Source organism: Oryctolagus cuniculus, chromosome 3 (genome assembly GCF_051225735.1).
Source record: "Oryctolagus cuniculus isolate XC-2025 breed Fujian yellow rabbit chromosome 3, ASM5122573v1, whole genome shotgun sequence".
Taxonomy (NCBI): Eukaryota; Metazoa; Chordata; class Mammalia; order Lagomorpha; family Leporidae; genus Oryctolagus; species Oryctolagus cuniculus.
This window is the reverse complement of record NC_142869.1, coordinates 140480499-140501104: the sequence shown is the minus strand read 5'-3', so window position 1 is coordinate 140501104 and position 20606 is coordinate 140480499. Positions and strand designations below refer to the sequence as shown.

Below are 20606 nucleotides of genomic sequence, written 5' to 3'. Positions count from 1 at the left end.
TTTTTTTTTTTTTTTTGACAGGCAGAGTGGACAGTGAGAGAGAGAAACAGAGAGAAAGGTCTTCCTTTTTTTGCCGTTGGTTCACCCTCCAATGGCCGCCGCGGCTGGTGCACTGTGGCCGGCGCACCGCGCTGATCCGATGGCAGGTGCCAGGTACTTCTCGTCTCCCATGGGGTGCAGGGCCCAAGTACTCGGGCCATCCTCCACTGCACTCCCTGGCCACAGCAAAGAGCTGGCCTGGAAGAGGGACAACCGGGACAGAATCCAGCGCCCCAACCGGGACTAGAACCTGGTGTGCTGGCGCCGCAAGGCAGAGGATTAGCCTAGTGAGCCGCGGCGCCGGCTTCGGATCCCGATTAAGAGAGCGTTCTCTGCATGTCCATTCCTGCATTGCATGAACGCCTTAAATCACAGTTCCCAGGGCACAGGACTCCTAACTACAAAGTCTGTTTTCCACTTTGTTTAAATTGGCACAATCAAGCCATAAATGTATTTAAATGACGGGACAATGGCGAAGAAAGAATGAAGATATACATATTAGTTAGCTAGATTTAGTCATTCCATTTTTTTTTTTAAAGATTTCATTTATTTATTTGAGGGAGAGAGTTACAGAGAGTGAGAGAGAGAGATAGAGAGAAAGGTCTTCCTTCCACTGGGCCACTCCCCAAATGGCCACAACAGCCAGAGCCACGCCTATCCAAAGCCGGGAGCCAGAAGCTTCCTCCCAGTCTCCCAGGTGGGTGCAGGAGCCAAAGGACCTGGGCCATCCTCTACTGCTATCCCAGGCCACAGGAGAGAGCTGGCTTGGAAGAGGGGCAGCTGGGACTAGAACCGGTGCCCATACGGGATGCCAGTGCCATAGGCGGAGGATTAACCCACTATGCCATGGCGCGGGCCCAGATTTAGTCATTCCATAATGTATATACAAGGGTACTTCAGAACATCATATTATATAAATACATCCAATTTTCTTCATCAGTGAAAAATAGAAAATTTAAAAATTTGTTGAAGAGTAAAAAAAGTAATTTATGATCTTTGAAGTTCTTTTTTTTTCTCCATCACTTCAGGCAAATACGGCCCAATTAAAATGTTCTCATATGGAAATGAGTCATATTAAACAACCACAAGTAACTGTTTGCTTACATAAGACAAACACCAATTGATTTTTGGACCGTGTTGGAGATGAACCTGAATGAAACCCTAGGCTGATTTTCATGAACCCCAGGGACTCAACAACAGCTGGAGAGGACCTCAAACCTCTGGGAATTGCTCACTGGAATGCTTCCGCACCATGCTAGCTGGGAGTGTCCTACAGAGCTGTTAAGATTCCACCATCTCAAGACTGCTCATGAACAAGCAGCAATGATGAGCTAGACAAATGAAGCCCATAAGTATATTCAAAATCTGCTCATTGTGCAATAGCCCATTTTCCATGACATACATATATGGAAGCACAAAGTTTCCCCAATTCACAAATGAATGTCTTCCTTATTTCCCATCTCTCATAGGTCATTGACATATAAATAAGCAATGCAGAAACTAACTTGATTTGGAGTCAAATCAAAGCCAATGAAAAATAGAAATAGGAGTAACTTCTAACAAAAACGAAAGAGCTGTTCCCTTCCTCGTGGTAACAGCTATCCAGGTCTACAATCTCTTGAGAGTAGATGAATTCTAGAATTCAAAGTTTGTTTTGAATTCATTTACCAGTTTCAGGAAGGTAATACGGGGTGTGTATCGTATATTATGCAACATGCCCAGCAAAGTCTAGGGCAATACTCTGTAATCAAACACATTGATATTTCTGCAATGAAACGCATGAAGATTCACATGAGTTGTCGAAATACAGATTACAAGATGCCTAATCATTTCAAGTCAGCTCTTGCTGCCACACACATTTGGATCGTGTCCAGATTGGCCACCACACAGATCAAAAAACAAGATTTTTAAAACACGGGAATTACAGATGAGGGACTGTGGGCCTGGATCTCCAGTATCTATTTCTTTTTACTTTGATAGTAGAAGGATAAATCAATTGGTATTGAGTCTCTCAGGGCCTGGGTAGTTTATTTTATTGGGTTATGCCCTTCTCCACCAATCCCAGGACTTTTCAAAGTAAATCAGAGCAGAACACAATCGAAGCAGCTATTGTCCTCTTGAGAATTGGTGGTGGAGGTTGCTGGGAGCAGTGTCTTCCCCAGGGCTCTGCCTGGCAAACAAGCTGCCTTTTCAGTTGTCGCACAGAACCACGGGAGGAGGAGGGAACGGATCTCACAGAATTTATAGACAGCAAAAGGCAATGCCAGAAATCACGCCTCAACAGCCAAGCAGGTCCCATAAATACTGAAGGCTCAAGGAGGGTCTGGACAGAGGCCTGTGGAGGATTCTCGCGGCACAGGTGCCACCGCTGCCATCACTCAAGACTGAGCGGAGCCGCAAGCAGGGTCCTAGGAGCCGCCTGTATGCAACAGTGTTTGATATAGAGGCGCCGTAAGAATACGGAAGGGAGGCTCAGAAGCCCCTGTTCCGAAGGCAGCAAATGCTGGCGGGATCAACACATCCGTTCATCACTTCAGGACAGACAAATGGAAGGCAGGGCCATTAACTCGCAGTTGTAGTGAGCAGAAAGACAGAGGGAGATGAATGGGAAACTTCCGGGGGAAGGTTTTAAAAAGCAAGACACTGTCACTCCCAAAGGGACGTTACACGTTACTCCAGGCAAGGGCAAGCAAGCTAGAGATGTGCCTTCTTCTGCGTCAAAGTGTGAAAACTGTGGTGGGCAGCACCAAGACTTGGTGCAAGCAGCAATTCTGACAATTATCTCTCTTTGCTTTTAAGCTAAGAGCGATTTTGAGACCAGCACTATATTCACCAGGGAGACGACACTCTATCTTCCAAAGCAGCAAGGATCACAGGGAGAGCTCATTGGCTACTTGGCTCTTCTCCAAAATAATTCTACCCCAAACAAGGCGATTATGGTTCAACTGATCGATGCTGTGATATGTCTACAAATTTCTGTTCAAATATTTCTTTGGCAGCAACTGTGCGTATGTACTCTTTCAGCAACAATAGAGAACAATGATTACAGTCAGATTTTTTTGTTTGTTTCCTTCTTTATTGAATTTGCCAGAAAAAGCCTAACAGCTTTAAGGCCTTTCGCCAATGGCATCAAAATCGCCTACTGTAAATAGAGCAAAATCATGACAATCAGGCGAATCTAGAAACACTAACGTATGAGCAGTTCTTAGAAATGACTCCCAGTTTTAAGCATATAATGTTGTAACACCCAGGATAGATAATTTAATAGGTTTTTCAGTTTTTATGTCGGTTTTATTTTTCTCTCCTGCTACAAAACCAACACTTTATGCATATACTTTTGCATATTGTTTTATAATGATATATTTATACAAATTTTTTCATTAATTTGTAAATTTTATTAAAATCTAATTAAGTCTGTCCTCTATTACTGAGCTAGCTTTTTGCCTGGTTACTGTTCAGAGCAAATTGGTTTTTTTGTTTGTATTAAAAAAAATCTATTTTATTCATTTTCAAAGCAGAGAGATGGAGGGAGAGAGAGAAAGAGGGAGAGATAAATTTTCCATCTGCTGGTTTACTCCCCAAATGCCTGCAACAGCCAGGGTTGAGCCAGGACAAGACTAGGAGCTAGGAAATCAATCTAGTTCTCCCACATGGGTGGCAGGGACCCAAGAACTTGAGCTATCACCAGCTGCCTCTCAGGGTGCACATTGGCAGGAAGCTGGAGTGGGAAGCAGAGCTCCATTCAAACCCATGCCCTCCACTCTGGGAGGTGGGTGTTCTAAGCACAGCTGCTGCACCGAATATCCACCTTACAAATTGTTTTTCCTATTTTGTATTTTACTGTACATCAGTGATCCATAGAGCACCTTGGAGTGCAAGGGAAAAAACATTTGCCTGGACATATGAGAATTTGGACCCAAGTGGGCTATTTTACCAACTCCCAGCTCCTGCATAAAATAAATGCATGAGGGATGGCTACATAGGAAGTGCTGCTCTTGGCTGAGCCAACAACCTCCCCCAGCTCATGGCAGGCATGCTCTTAGCCTGTTCCCGACATGAGACAGTGCCTGCACATCCCACCATACAGGGTGGCTTTTGGAAGTCATGAGGTACCAACACAATGTGCCTGCACTGTGTCTGCACAGAGAGACGGCATCTCATGTCTGGCTCAAGTTCAGGGGCCTTAGCCAAAGGGGCAGCAGCGTGATTCATGGGTAAAAAGCCAGGTCAGGGAAAAAAAATGGTCACTGTGTCAGATAATGCTTTGTGGCAGCCCAGGCGGGAAGTGTCCTGAGGCTTCTTAGTCCCAAACGACAGGGCTGGGAGTTGTGACCAGAGGAGCCCACAGATATTACTTTAATTAAGAACAGTTCCACTCTGCAGGAGAGGAAATCAGAGAATCACTCTTGGATCTGTCAAGAACAAACGAATTCAATTTTAGTAAAATATGACACCAGTGTTGAGATAAATCATTTTTTAATAGAAACGGTCAATTTAAAGAAATGAACCTGCCCCTGATCTTCAGTCTGCTCAGACTGTCAATTAAGCAGTTACTTAAATATGAAAATCGAGGATTTATGTCTAAATCTGTTTTGTCCACCAAAAAAATAACCTGGCAGGAATTTAGTATAATGTTAAGCGAGGAAAAGACAAAAGCTGATCTTAAGGATTAAGAGGGGTCAAACAAAACAGAAGAAAAAAATCAATAAAAATCCTCAGTCTGTACTTACACTAAAAACATGCTTCCTTTAAATTGAAAGACCTCTTTCATAGCACGTCACAGAGGCCAAGTTCAACTTCAAAAATGAGGCTACTGGTACTGATTTGTATTTTGACTTCCTTTGCAAGCAGGCCACTGGATCTGCAAATCCTCCTTTCTGGAGCAAGGTGACAGTACGTGATTTATTGTACTCAATATTTTGTCTTTTTGTCAACTTCCTTTCCCTGGCTGAAATTCCCAAATCTCATTAGGGGACTTCTTCCAGTTTATGGCAGATGCGCGGTGACCACAGGATATAAGAGGAGCAGCTGTCCTCCTCGCCTTTTGGGCCTTTCTCCCTCCTAGTCCTATCTGTGGTCTCTCACTTCCAAAATATTCACATTGCCACTGCCACTCTTAGAAGGGGGAGAGGGATGGGCTCCCTCCCAGTTTGTGGAATGCGATGCCATCATTCAAAATTCCAGGTGCCTGCCCTTTGCAAATTTCCTCCTAAGCTCACAGTGGAGAACCTTTGCTGTAGCCTGTGCTGGAGAAAACACAGGCAAGAGAAACCCACAGTGTGCCAGGCTGTGCCAGCCTCCCTGCCACACAGGGTTCCTTTCCCCAGGGCCCAAATAACCCATGCCCGAGTGCTCCGGGCTGGCCCATGTTCTAGGAGGACTAATCCTCTCCTCCCCAGCTCCTGCAATCTGCAGACTCAGCAAGGCATCCTTGTGGCTGTGTGCCTCTGACCCGGCCCAGCTTTGTTCTCCTTCTCCCTACAGGACGCCATCCCCTACCTTTCACTGGGACTCTGACCCTCTGCAGTGGTGCCACGCCTGCTCTTGCCAGTCTCCTCCCAAATGGTGAAGTCCTGTCTCTGGATCTCCCTCTCTCCTGGATTTTCCCAAGATCTGCCTCGGTCTCCTCCATGCATCCCTTAATTAGCACCTCAAGTGTACTACCTTACTTGGTTTCTTCCCAAATGTGTACTTTTTTGTGCTCCACCTTTTGATAATAAAGTTTTTTTTTTTAAAAAAAGTTTTATTTTTAATTGGCACATAATTGCACATAGTTAAGGGGTGCAATATGATGCTCTGATCCATGTATGCATCGTGTAACGACCCTGATGGTAAACTTCTTGAAGGGCAGGGCACTGTCTTAGGCTTTCCTTTTCCTATGTGTGTTGGGGAGCATTGCATTATACATAGCACACTTCCTTATTATATATAATACACTTCATTAAGCGAGGGTAGAGGCACAATGGGTTAAGCTGCCACCTGTGATGCCGGCATCCCATAGCAGGGTGCCAGTCTGAGTCCTGGCTACACAACTTCCGATCCAGATCCCTGCTAATGCACCTGGGAAAGCATAAGCCAGACCAAGCACCGGGGCCCCTGCCCCCCATGTGGGAGACCCAGATGGAGTTCCTGGCTCCTGGCTTCCACCTGGACCACCTGGCTATTAGGCCATTTGGGGAGTGAACGAATGGATAGAAGATCTCTCTCTCTGTCTCCCTTCTCTCACTCTCTTACTCTGCCTTTCAAACACATAAATAAATCTTAAAAACAATGATAAAAAAAGAGCTTCCCTGAAGATCTTCTCTTTGAGGGAGGAGTCCTTGATTGTTGAATAACAAAGCGAGAACTGCTGGCTCAGATTAAGTTCTAATATTGCCCATAGATTTCATTCTGCACACTCCCTAGCCTCAAAGCCAAGAACTGGTATAGTACTGAGCACCAGTGTGGAAAAGCACTTTATCCTGTTCCTAATCTATGATTTAATTCAATTCAGTTACATTTATTTAGTTCTAATTGAAAAATTATGAGCTACACAAAAAGGGATGCTTGAACATTCCTTAGCCCGCCAGTATCTAAGCTACAGGGTAAAAATGCATGTGCCGAAAAGGTCCGTGTAGAAATAAAAGCAGAGTGAAGTGGATGTCACAAAATAAATTCAGGGAAGCAGGGGGTTCCAAGGTATCTGGCTGGGCCAATGGATGAGTTCTCTTGGGGAGCACCATCCGTGAGCAGCTGCTTCTCACCCTGCCCTCACTGCTGTATTCCTATTCCTAGAACATCCTCCAGAGAGATTTCAAGCAAGCACTGGGGCAGTTTGAAGCCAGGAACCTGAAACTCAATCTGGGTCTCCCATGTGGGTGACAGGAACCCAAGTACATGAGCCATCACCTGCTGCCTCCTGCGCATTGGCAGGAAACTGGACGAGAAGTGGAGCTGGTACTCAAATCAGGCAGTCCCACGTGGAGTCTTGTCATTGCACCAAATGCCAACCTCCACACACACATATGATATTAATTTTGCCCTTGAAATTTTCTCAACTTCTGGTTTTGATTTATATTTGCTCTGAGCTCAGCCACCAGAGACTTTGTTTAGTCTCATACGGATTTCTATGTTTCAGAAGAGGTTTTCACTATTTCACAATAAACTCCCCCAAAGTCTTACTCCTTTACCAAGGAGAATAACTCTTGAAATAAAAATGAGAATCTGATCTGCAACAAATTTCAGTCAGCCCATGGAGACAACAAGTAGCAACTCACAGCAAGGTATGAGGGCTCAATTTTTCGTTCACTGAATTACTGGTTCTTAAAGAACGGAGAAAGTGCATTTCTCGACTGAACCAAGTTCTGAGTAATTAAGATGCTTATGAATTGGCAAAAAAAAAAAAAAAAAAAAAGAAATGACCTAAATGAAAGATCTCTGCGAGTGAGATCCCAGTGGAAAGAACAGGTCATCAAAGAAGGAGGTACCTTTCTCTGAAAGGAGGAGAGAACTTCCACTTGGACTATCACCTTGTCTAAATATGATCAGAGTCAGTGAACTCAAAAGGCCTCCAATGCCTTGGCAACTCATGACAAGAGCCTAGGGTGATTACTGACGCCATAAATAAGAGTGTCAATTTGTTAAGTCAACAACAGGAGTCACTGTGCACTTACTCCTCATGTAGGATCTCTGTCCTTAATATGCTGTGCATCATGATTTAATGCTATAACTAGTACTCAAACAGTATTTTTCACTTTGTGTTTCTGTGTGGGTGCAAACTGTTGAAAGCTTTACTTAATATATACTAAATTGATCTTATATAAAGATAATTGAAAATGAATCTTGGCCTGCGTCACGGCTCACTAGGTTAATTCTCCGCCTGCGGCGCTGGCACCCCAGGTTCTAGTCCCTGTTGGGGCACCGGTTCTGTCCCGGCTGCTCCTCTTCCAGTCCAGCTCTCTGCTGTGGCCCAGGAAGGCAGTGGAGGATGGCCCAAGTCCTTGGGCCCTACACCCGCATCGGAGACCAGGAGAAAGCACCTGGCTCCTGGCTTCGGATCAGTGCAGTGCACCGGCCGTAGCAGCCATTTGGAGGGTGAACCAATGGAAGGAAGACCTTTCTCTCTGTCTCTCTCTTTCTCACTAACTCTGCCTGTCAAAAAAAAATTAAAAAAAAAAAAAAGAATCTTGATGTGACTGGAAGGGGAGAGGGAACGGGAGAGGGGAGGGTTACGGGTGGGAGGGAGGGAAGTTATGGGGGGGGGAAGCCATTGTAATCCATAAGATGTACTTTGGAAATTTATATTCATTAAATAAAAGTTAAAAGAATTAAGTTCTTTTTATGAATTAAGTTCAAGGAAAAACTGTTTCTCCAATGCTAAATGAAATAAAATACTTCTTAAAAGTATTTATATCTTGCATCTGTGGAAGAAAAAATAATCTCTTTCCTTTTACAAAGCAACCTTCCGATTCAGCTACGAGGGCCTCTCACTTTGCTAATTTTCCAGTTTTTATTTTTCAAAGTACACTCATACAAAAGGAGCACCTCTCATTTATCCCATAGATTCCTGTGGGACAGACAGTAAAGAGAGAGAGCAACTCAGGGCCCCGGAACATTTTCCCACATGAATATGCAAATACAGAGCACTCAGGATTTAATGAGTTTCTTCTGTTTTAAGATGATAAAAAAGCAGCAAAAATAATACATACACACTCTTCATCTGAAAAACCACATATCTTAGGCCACCATAAGTAAAACCAAGGAAAAGGGCACTAACTATAAATTGTGAACACAGAATAGATTTTAGTTCTGTAATTACCAATGAATGTCTGGATGTATATTTCCGTCTGCTTCCCTAAAGGCACATTTTATTAGTGACTCCCACTTTCCCACTTTTGAGGTCCTCCAAACCTCCAAACCTCTACCTCCTCCAAACCTTCTGTCACCATGAAATGAAAAGCCTGCATCACACCTAGTTAGCACTTGGTTACTGTGTTCTGTTACAGGTGTCTCTATAATGGTGACTCATTCTGGCAAGAAATATTTTGAGCATCTATTCATTGTGAGCCCCTGGGCTTGAGGCTACCTGGATGGACAAGAAAGATTTGTGTTCTAGGCCAAACGATTAGCTCTTCGTGGTGTCTATTTTTAAATACTTTCTCTTGAATCCTCACTTGGCTAAGGAATCCCATTCATCTGCAGACAGACCTGGGTTGAACTGAACAAGTGCATCACTTGGCAAACTCTTGGAGAGTGCTCAATGCAGATTTACATCAAGGAAGTGACTCACCTATCTGTAACACAGCTAGCCCAGTAATCATTCTTCAGAATCGCTTTTATTATATTTCTTTATTGCTATAGAAAGTGGCCCTTTCATACACCTCTCTTAGCTAAGTTAAAAAAAAATGACAAATTTATTTCATTTTCAGGAAGCCAACCAAGTTAATCTCCCCTCCTCCACTACCCAACTTCACCTATGAAGACTCCTAGCCGAGGTAGATTAGCTGTCCGGATAGACAGTGTTGTTTGGCTTCGCTCCTGGCCACCTGGGCCAGTTTTGCTCGGGGAGAGCACTCACGCTCTCCTGCAGTGCTCTGCTTGCGTTCACTCTGCCCGCTCACCTCAGAAGTCTGTCTCAGTCTTTTCAACTGACTCGCATTGTTGGCCTTCAGAGATTCTTCTCGCTACCCCACCAGACCTAGGTGGGCCCCAGGCCCATGCTGACATGTACAGCTACCCATCTTTGTTCTTAACAACCTGGCATTGTCTGGAAGGCTCCTGTTCTGTATGTACCTGGTACCTCTTCCTACACTGTGAAGTGGTGTTGATAGGTTCTCTCTTCCTACAAAGCCAGCTCAGGACAGTGCTGGACACACAGTGGACACTCAGTGAAAGTCTGCTAAATGATGGAGGCCAAGCACTGCCAGCATTTCCCTTGGACCCGGGACCCTGGCTGGGAAAACATTCTGGAGGCATCTGTAAGATAATGGTCTGTGATGGGTCATCTGAAATGTTTCTTCCTATTCCACAGGAAATCTGAAGGAAATGGGTGAATGCCCCCTAAGACTACAGCCATAAATTTCACAAGCACAATCTCATGAATCAAGTGAGGACTGTAGCAAATCAATGACTCAGCCCCGGAATGGATACAAGATCTTTCATCAGAATGGAAAAATGAAAAGTTCTTTTAAGAATATTATAGGACACTTCTCAAGATGACTTAGCGGTTGATAACCTGATAAATTTCAACTTGCATAACTGTATTTTCAGGATGTTTGAACATTAAAAATCATTTAATTAAGACTGCCTATGTATTTATGTCTATAAATGGCTCATATATATCTGCAAGAATTGGGAGAGCCCTGCTGTTAAGCACTGGCATGACAAATTAATTCAAACAATTTTTACACACCTAGCTCTGAGGAAATTGGGACTTTTTTGGAAAGCATTTGCCAGATAATTGAAAGTGCTTACACGAGCATTATGAACATATCAACACATTTTTTTCAACTGTAATTATATTTGCCTAATTATGAATACATTTACCATTCAGGTCATGAGTAATAATAGAATCTACCAGAAAATTGCCGGAATAACATCTGAGTCCTTTTGCAATACAATGAACATTGAATTAAACTATTCCTAAATGAACTCCTAAGAAGGGACACTAAAATTGGCCATCTTTCACTGATTAGTAAAGATTTGGAGAGTTTCACAACACACACACACACACACACACACATGTGCTGAACTGTCAACAGACAGCTTTTCCAAACACACCCCATAATTTATGAACTGAATATAAATGAACAACTACTAAACTGTGGTTTCTATTTTGATATTTGCTTTTTGAGTTTAAGATGAATAAGCATGATGATGCCATTTCTAGGATTTACATGTGTGTCCCGGTCCGGCCCTCACCCCACACACGTAAACACGATGATTTCACTTCTTTAATACTCATACATATCGACATCAACAAATGACTACAAGATACAGAACACTATTTCCGGAAAGTGCTGCCCACCACACAGATGCAACACCACGTACCCTAGAATGAATGGTTTGCTACCCCATGGCTTCTCCAGCACCCAACCCTTCTTGGTTCCCAAGGAATTGTGCTTTTAAAATGCACAGTGTCAACACCCCAGGGAAGTTTCTCAGCAATAAATTATAATTTCTTTCACTAAGTATTTTGTTTCAGTCACAATGGCATGCTATAATTTCACTTTTGACTCTAAAACTATCATCCAAAAAGATTTTAAGGGGCTGGCGTTGGGGCACTGGTCATGATGCCCGACATCCTATATGAGAGTCTTGGCTGCTCTGCTTCCATTCCAGCTCCCTGTCAGTACTACTGTGAAAGCAGTGGATGATGGCCTAAACACTTGGGCTCTGCCACCCATGTGGAAGACCAAGACGGAGCTCCTGGATCCTGGCTTAGACCTGGCCCAGCCTGGGTGGTTGTGGTCATTTGGGAGTGAACAGGCAGATGGAAATTCTTTCTTTTTTTTCTCTTTCTCTCTCTTTCTCTCTCTCTTCTCTCTGTCTCCCCACTCTACACACAGACCTTGCTCTGACTTTCAAATAAAAAAGAGTTCTAAATTTTAAAAAATAATTTAAAATTTAAAAAATCTGTCTCTCCATTCATTCTTTCTTCCCTCCCTTCCCCCTCATTTCTGTTACTCTTCCATGCTTCCAACCCAGAATTCAAAACTATGTCTTAAATAACATAAGCCTGCCTGTGGCCTGCAGGCCTCTGTCTCCTGGAGAAATCAAGGGTTTTTGCTAAGTCACATGTTTGGGTTCCATCCCAAGACTTTGGACCTGGTACTTTTGGGTTTGGAGCCTCAGGTACTAGCCCCTGCATCCTTAGTTAAACTCTACTTCTTGGTCCTGTTTCATCATCTTTATTGTAAGTGGTGCACTTGAAGGCAAGGAGAGAGAGAATCTTGCCAGATTTGCTGTACACACTTTACTGTTCACAAAAAAGGACCCCTCTGCTTTAATAAAGGGTGTTGTAACTGGTACTCTTTCCTCCTTTAGATAAAGTACAAACACGAAACAGCTACATTAGAGTGAATGCTCTTTTAATTGCTCAAAGAATCTCTGAAGTCAATGCTCATTACTCTCCCCAAAAGTAAGAATAGGTACCTATCACACAGATACACCGGTGTTCACTACTCTGTCTATCTTTACACATTAATAGCAAAATGAATTTGTTCTGGTTAAGAATCTCCAAGCTACCTGTTATGCTACATACAGTTTTATTGTACTACATCTTTAAAAAACAACTTCATTTTTTTATCATAAAAGTATTACATGCTCATTAAAGTGGGATATACTTGCTAATAAATCAAAGAAAACTCTCTCATTAGAAAACATTATTTTTGTTTTTACTAACACTTTTTATGACCACATATGGACTTCTAAAATATCTGTAAACTGCTGTAGGGAATATGATCAACGTGAGAAGAAAAGAACCCATACTGTCATTAGGCAGTTTCACATAATACCTGCATGAGCTGAGATGAGGCACAGTGACAAAAAAAAGTGACAATTACATGACTAGAAGAAAATTCCTGTTGGGCACCGTCAACCACAGTGAGCTCCTGGATGCAGCACAATGATTTTGCAATTTGAATACAAGGCTACTAAGGGAAGCAGTCCTTTTGCTAGTGGTTGCTCTCCAAGGAAATGAGGGTAAAGATGGTGGGGCTGGGGGTGTTATCCCCGGAGACAGCTGCCAGGCACCAGGTATTCCACAGGGTGGGGCAGGGGGAGAGTGCATGTTATAGGACCAAGGTTAAAGAAAAGGTCTGAGGCCTCAAGAAGGCAAGCACTTGCTTTCCCCAGAACACTCCTTTTAGGAACGGGTGCAAGTGTTAATCCGTGAAGGATTCATTCAAAAATTAAAATGGAAAGTAATAGAAAAGACAGCAAAATCGCAAGCACTTGATCAATAGTCACCTTGCTTTATGGGATTCCTGGGGCAGAAATGTTTGCTTCTACTACAAAAGCACATGAAAGAAAGATTGCCAGATGCAGCCTTTTTTTTTTTTTCATTATCTATGACTGAATTAATCATAGATTATTTATGCCAAACATGAAGGCTTCATTGGTTTCTTTCAGCCACCAATAATTATCTCTTTCACTACCAGTTAGTCGGAGCTCAGGAAATTGAATAGATTTCAATCTTAATCTGAGCGAAGCATAACCAGCAAGGTAATTAGTTGTAATACAATAACCCAGTGCGTTCAAAATACGTATGTAAATCATTTTAAGATCTTTTGGATCATCTGTAGCATTTTTAATACCACTCACTGCTGGAGAGAAGTGTAAACAGAATGCGGTGTTTAAAAATCTTAGTTTCATTTAAAGAACATTCTAAATAATTTATGCAAAGTTAAGACTTACCCTTATGTAAATCTAAAAGCATTTGGCATTATAATCCCAATAGTACACTATGATTAAAACCAATTTTTCCAAGTTAAATTGCTGTGATTAAAAATAAATGAATTGCTGGATTCATTGAAAACACTTACCAATGGAAAACTGGAGGACAGAGGCTGTTGTCGTATTAAGGCCCGTGGTCGTCTAGAGAAAGGAACACACAAAAATTAGACAAGATAGGAAGAGCAGAGCAGAAAGATGTTGGTGGGGGTGGTGAGAGAAGAGGAAAGGAAGGACACATTCATTAACTGAGGTTGCACTTATCCAGTTCATAGATCACTTTTTTATCGATATGCCTGAACACAGACATATTTCCTATTCCCCTGTGGGAAGCAAAGAGGCAGGATCCTGACTGAGGCATAAGTAGTAAACTTCTCAGGGCCCTGTTGAAACTTCTCAGCTGTCTCAGACAGGGAGCCTTGTCAGGGCACTGCACATAGCCCTCTCTGCTCACCCACACCTCCTCCATCCTATTGCACCCACAGTCCTGAGACTCAGAGGGAACGGCACATTGTGAGAAGCAAATATTTGGTTCATTTTCAACTTAAGGTGTTAACCCATAAGTAGACAAGTAAATGGCACAACAGCTTGCAGGTATGTGGAAAGTTACAAGTAGCCACCTAGCCTAACACCTAGTTTACAGGCTCCTGGAAAAGTCTTGGGCAAGGCCGGCGCCATGGTGCAGTAGGTTAATTCTCCTGTGGTGTTGGCATCCAATATGGGTGCCAGTTCTAGTTCTGGCTGCTTCTCTTCTAATCTAGCTCTCTGCTGCGGCCTGGGAAAACAGTAGAAGATGGCCCAAGTACTTGGGCCCCTGCACCCACGTGGAAGACCAGGAGGAGGCACCCGGTTTCTGGCTTTGGATTGGCACAGCTCCAGCTGTTGCAGCCATCTGGGGAGTGAACCAACGGAAGGAAGACCTTTCTCTCTGTCTTTCCCTCTCACTGACTGTAACTCAAATAAATAAATAAAATCTTTAAAAAGAAAAAGGGGAGCTGGTGCCATGGTGTAGTAGGTTAATCCTCCATCTGCGGTGCTGGCATCCCATATGAGTGCCAGTTCAAGTCCTGGCTGCTCCACTTCCAAACCAGCTCTCTGCTATGGCCTGGGAAAGCAGTGGAAGATGGCCCCTGCACTCTCATGGGAGACCAGGAGGAGGCACCTGGCTCCTGGCTTCGGATCGGCACAGCTCCGGGCCGTTGCAGCCATTTGGGGAGTGAACCAGAGGATGGAAGACCTCTCTCTCTCTCTTTGGGGAGTGAACCAGAGGATGGAAGACCTCTCTCTCTCTCTCTCTGTAACTCTACCTCTCAAATAAATAAATAAAATCTTTAAAAAAAAAAAAAAAGTCTTGGACAAACAGGATGTTAAGAGTGGCCAGAATACCTGAAGCAGATGCTGGGAAGACTGTAACCTTGTAGTACTCAGCCAGTGAGTAACTGGGGGAGGGACCTGTGTTCTAGAAAATAAATGGTTTGCCATAGATCACCCCAGGTGTGCTGACTCGCTAGGTGCCTGGTCTTGCAAGATCATTAATAAAATCTTGCTTTTGCTGCACTTCCTGAGTCTAAGTCCATCCTTTGAGTGGATGGGTGGGGCTATTTCTCACAACAGCAAGGCCACCAAACAAAAACGAGGAGGTAGATGAAGGGCAAATAAATAAAATAAAATTATTTTGAAAAGTGACTAGAGGGCTGGCGCCGCGGCTCACTAGGCTAATCCTCTGCCTTGCACCACCGGCACACTGGGTTCTAGTCCCGGTCGGGGCACCGGATTCTGTCCCGGTTGCTCCTCTTCCAGGCCAGCTCTCTGCTGTGGCCAGGGAGTGCAGTGGAGGATGGCCCAAGTGCTTGGGCCCTGCACCCCATGGGAGACCAGGAGAAGCACCTAGCTCCTGCCATCGGATCAGTGCGGTGCACCGGCCACAGCGGCCATTGGAGGGTGAACCAACGGCAAAGGAAAACCTTTCTCTCTGTCTCTCTCTCTCTCTCACTGTCCACTCTGCCTGTAAAAAAAAAAAAAAAAAAAAAAAAAAAAAAAAAAAAAAAGAAAGAAAAGTGACTAGAACTTGGGGACGGTGCTGTGGCTCAGAGGGTTAATGCCCTGGCCTGAAGCACCAGAATCCCATATGGGCGCCGGTTTGAGACCTGGCTGTTTCACTTCCCATCCAGCTCTCTGCTATGGCCTGAGAAAGCAGTAGAAGATGGCCCAAGTCCTTAGGCCCCTGCACCTGTGTGGGAGACCCGGAAGAAGCTCCTGGCTTTGGATCAGCACAGCTACTGCCGTTGCAGCCATTTGGGGAGTGAACCAGCAGATGGAAGACCTCTCTTTCTCTGCCTCTCCTCTCTCTGTGTAATTCTGACTTTCAAATAAATAAATAAATCTTCTTAAAAAAGTGACTAGGACTACAACAGCTAAAGGGTACAGGATCTCTTGGGGGGGAGTGATAAAATATTCTAACATAGATTGTGATAATGGCTGCATAACACTATGAATAAACTAACAATCTTGAATGTAATATTTTAATTTAATGAATAATAAAATCTGTGGATTTTTTTCCTCAGTAAAATACTACACTCCGTCCCCTGCTCCCAACCCCCCAAAACATAGAATTATGGGCTTAGAAATATCTTTCCAACGTGTTTCTGTAGTTTTCCTTAATTTCATAAAGAAGCATGCGTTCACAATTTCCTTCTCCCTTTTGAAGGAAGGATAAAATTCTCTTTAATCTTTGGAGCAGTGGCCTTAACTCTCATCCATTCAAATGAGATGGAATGAACGTTAGGTGCTCACTGTGCTGGGCTCCTGAATCCTGCAGGCTAAAGTGTGGGAAACGTTGGAGGACTCGTTCCCATGATACAGGAAGTGTGTGACAAGGTTTCTCACTGCAGCAGAAGCACTGAGCCACCTGCATTAGCCCCAGCGTGGTGGACCTGCAACCATGGGATGGTCACGTGCTAGCCAGTTCATGCAGGGCTGTGGGGAACCAGTGTGCTCTGGCAGAGTACAGGGGAGACATGACTATTGAAAGATCTATGGGGTGGCGCCGTGGCTCACTTGACTAATCCTCTGCCTGTGGTGCTGGCACCTCGGGTTCTAGTCCCGGTTGGGGCGCCAGATTCTGTCCCGGTTTCTCCTCTTTCAGTCCAGCTCTCTGCTGTGGCCGGGGAAGGCAGTGGAGGATGGCCCAAGTGCTTGGGCACTGCACCCGTGTGGGAGACCAGGAGGAGGTGCCTGGCTCCTGGCTTAGGATCGGTGCAGTGCGCCGGCCATAGCGGCCATTTGCGGGGTGAACCAATGGAAAAGGAAGACCGTTCTCTCTCTCTGTCTCTGTCTAACTCTCTGCCTGTCCCCCCCCCCCCAAAAAAAAAAAAGACCTACGGTAGGAATTGGGAGGACAACTGGGCTTGTGCTTGAGTCACACCACTTTAAAATTCAGTGAAAAGCAGGAATGGTAATGGAGGCAGGGCAGAGACACTGGGTAGATGTGTCAGTTTTTACTCCTAATTTATTTTAATTTAATTATTTAATTAAATTTAATTTAATTCACTCCTAATTTATTAAAATCATTAGTGTCAAGGTGACAGAGGAAACTTCTTCCATATTTAATTTTAATCCCTCCTTATCCAGGTTTACCTTCTAAAAGACAACTGGTTGGCTGGCGCCATGGCTCAATAGGCTAATCCTACGCCTTGCGGAGCTGGCACACTGGGTTCTAGTCCCGGTCGGGGCGCTGGATTCTGTCCCAGTTGCCCCTCTTCCAGGCCAGCTCTCTGCTGTGGCCAGGGAGTGCAGTGGAGGATGGCCCAAGTGCTTGGGCCCTGCACCCCATGGGAGACCAGGAGAAGCACCTGGCTCCTGGCTCCGGATCAGTGCGGTGTGCCGGCTGCGGTGGCCATTGGAGGGTGAACCAACGGCAAAGGAAGACCTTTCTCTCTGTCTCTCTCTCTCACTGTCCACTCTGCCTGTCAAAAAAAAAAAAAAAAAAAAAAAAAAAGACAACTGGCTCACCATGTCCATGATTCTCTTTCCGGTCTCCCACCCTTCACCAGCCGCATCAGGGAACAATGTACAATAAAATTTCCTTTATATAGATATATATTTTTTTTCTTTTTTGCCAGAGTTCTTATAGTAAGTTCAACTCTCCGTCCTCCCTGGTTTCCACCTGGATAATTTGATCTTAAAATCCAGAAGCACAATACTAAAAGAGAATTGTTAAATAATTTCATATACATTGAACAAATGCTCTTTTACCCTCTGATTTTAGATAACTGAGTAGATTATCAGATGAGCTGCAAAAATACTTCTGAGTACAGGTTCTTTGAAACAGTGATGTCATGTAAGTTAAAAGCAACATGCTTTCTGCCATGGCTGGTGCATTAAATATGCAGAGAGTCTTAGCTTCCTATCCTGGTGGTGTAAAAAATGATGCCTGTGTCACCTGCATGGTCAGGTTCCACAGCCGTGACCTCTGCTGGAGAATAGCAAGTGGCATGAAATACTGTCAAATTTCAAATTATACAGGCTAACTGAGGGTGACTTCAGAGTTTGATTAGTCATTGATTCTACATTTTTTTTTCTTCATCAAGGAAGGTAAAGCCTGGTACAAAGGCTGACTCTCAGTTCTCCACCTTTGTGCACTTATTTTTGTCAGCTGTAACAAAGAACAGGAAAGAGAACAAGAAAACAAGAAGCACTGCCTACGAAATCTCTTCAACAGTATTTATTATTAGGTATTGAAAATTATTTGTTAATCTTGAGTGCAGATATGTCACTTTAGTCTAGGAAGTTATTAAGCCTTCATATCTGACATTCTGAAAACAGAAGTGCCATTTACAGGCTTTTGATAAATAATAGAGCAATTATAAATGTCTGATGGAGTACTTTTTTTTCTGCAAAATCTCAGGGCTCTTAAGTTATCAAATGGACTCCAAACTCAAGAAAATTAGTACGGTAACTACATGAATCTGAATAATTCACTGAAGCCCACGCTGTCCACTCTACACCTCTACCTTGCACAGTTTTACTAGGTTTGATACCATTTTAGCCCAAATTCACCATTGTTAATGCATGGAATTATTGAATTTTTGAATTTATTAATTATACATTTATTATTGAAATCATGAATTTATTCCATGAAATCACCATGGAAAATGCATTTCCATATACGTGAGAATAATTTAGTAAATAACTTCTTTTACAAAAACAGAAAGTAACACACCTCGTTTCATGTTGAATCTGAAACAACAACTTATTAAGCAGTGGGTAAATGAATTCCTCTCTACCATTATTTTGAACCAACAAAATGAATGAAGTTCAGTGTCACCTGGAATTTCGAGACTAGAACGAAACGTGTGAGGACAGAAGACAGTACTAGCAGAAGCAAACCTACGGTATGCTCAGAACATAGCAGATCCTGCCTCTGACCAACTTTAGCTTTTATCGAAATGAAATGGCTATTGAAATCTACAAAATGGAGATCTTCTTATAAGAATTTTTAAAAAATAAATGCTGGAGTCAGCGTTGTGGTGCAACGGGTTAAGCTGTTGCCTGCCATGCCAACACCCCACATGGGCACTGGCAGGAGTCCCAACTGCTCTGCTTCCTATCCAGTTCCCTGCTAACGCACCTGGGAGAGCAGTGGAAGGCAGCCCAAGTGGTTGGAACCCTGCCACCCATGTGGGAGACCTGGATGAAGCTCCTGGCTTCTGGCTTTGGCCTGGCCCAGTGCTGGCTTTTGGGGCCATCTGGAGAGTGAACCAATGGATGAAGGATCTATGTTTCAAACTCTATCTGTAACTGCCTTTCAAATCAATGCATTGATCTTTTCAAAAAAGAAAGTTAAATCCTTAGCCTATCAATAGCCTTTGCCTGTGGTTCTTTGTTTTACAACTTCACTAAGAATTAGATTTATGAAAAATAAGAATGTACATTCTTTAAAAAAATGATGTCTGAGGATTGATAACATTCACCAGTTCTCATGCACAACACATTTGACTGGATTCAGGTTTTCCTGTTTTTTTTTTTTTTTTTTTTTTTTTTTTTTAAGATTTATCTTTATTTCTTTGAAAGGCAGAGTTACAGAGAGGCAAAGGCAGAGAGAGAGAGAGAGAAAGGTCTTCCATCCACTGGTTCACTACCTAAGTGGAAGGGCCAGGAGTTTTTTTCCAGGTCTCCCATGCGAGTGCAGGAGTCCAAGGACTTGGGCCATCTTCTACTGCTTTCCCAGACCATAGCAGAGAGCTGGATTGGAAGTGGAGCAGCCGGGACTCAAACTGGAACCCATATGGGATGCTGACACTGTAGGCGGTGGCTTTACCCACTACGCCATAGAGCCGACCCCTGGATTTAGTTTTGAAGTACAACATAAATGGTTGTACTAGGGCAGGCGACATGGCACAGTAGGTTAATCCTTCGCCTGTGCCGCCGGCATCCCATATGGGTGCCTGTTCTAGTCCCAGCTGCTCCTCTTCCAATCCAGCTCTCTGCTATGGCCTGGGAAAGCAGTAGAAGATGGCCCAAGTCCTTGGGCCCCTGCACCCATAGGGGAGACCAGGAAGCAGTTCCTGGCTCCTGGCTTCAGATCGGCACAGCTCCAGCTGTTGCGGCCATTTGGGGAGTGAACCAGTGGATGGAAGACCTTTCTCTCTGTCTCTCCCTCTTACTATCTGTAACTCTACCTCTCAAATAAATAAATAAAATCGTTAAAAAAAAAAAAGGTTGTATTTTGGCAAACATAATGGTAATGGATAAATGAATTCCATGCTTTTCACTTGTTTTTGATCTGTCTTTGATAAACACAACTTGGGTACAATACACGGCCAGCTCTCCACATTTGTGGATTCTGCCTCCACAAAACACGGTTTCAGCCAACTGCAGGGAGAAAAGTTTTGGGAGGAAATGCATTTGTACTGAACATTTGTAGCCATGTGTTTTCTTTCATTCTTTCTAAACAACACGTGACGATTACTTAAATTTTATTGGATATCATAAGGAATACCTAATAATAAGAGATGATGTACAGTAATAGGGTCTGTGCAGGTTATATGAAAATACTCCATTTTATATAAGGGACTCAAGCATCCACAGTTTGAGGAATCTGCAGGAATCCTGGAACCAATCCCACCTTGGATACC

At 43.6% G+C, this 20606-nt stretch overlaps 1 protein-coding gene across 2 annotated transcripts in view; it reads right to left on the bottom strand.

Moving 5' to 3' along the window:
• The window catches only part of RELN (reelin), a 539369-nt gene that overhangs the window by 236945 nt on the left and 281818 nt on the right, over positions 1-20606 (bottom strand). For both annotated transcript variants that reach the window (XM_051849694.3, XM_070071183.2), the window contains exon 8: positions 13563-13614. In XM_051849694.3, coding sequence (XP_051705654.3) covers positions 13563-13614 — 52 coding nt within the window. The remainder of the gene's footprint in view (positions 1-13562; positions 13615-20606) is intronic.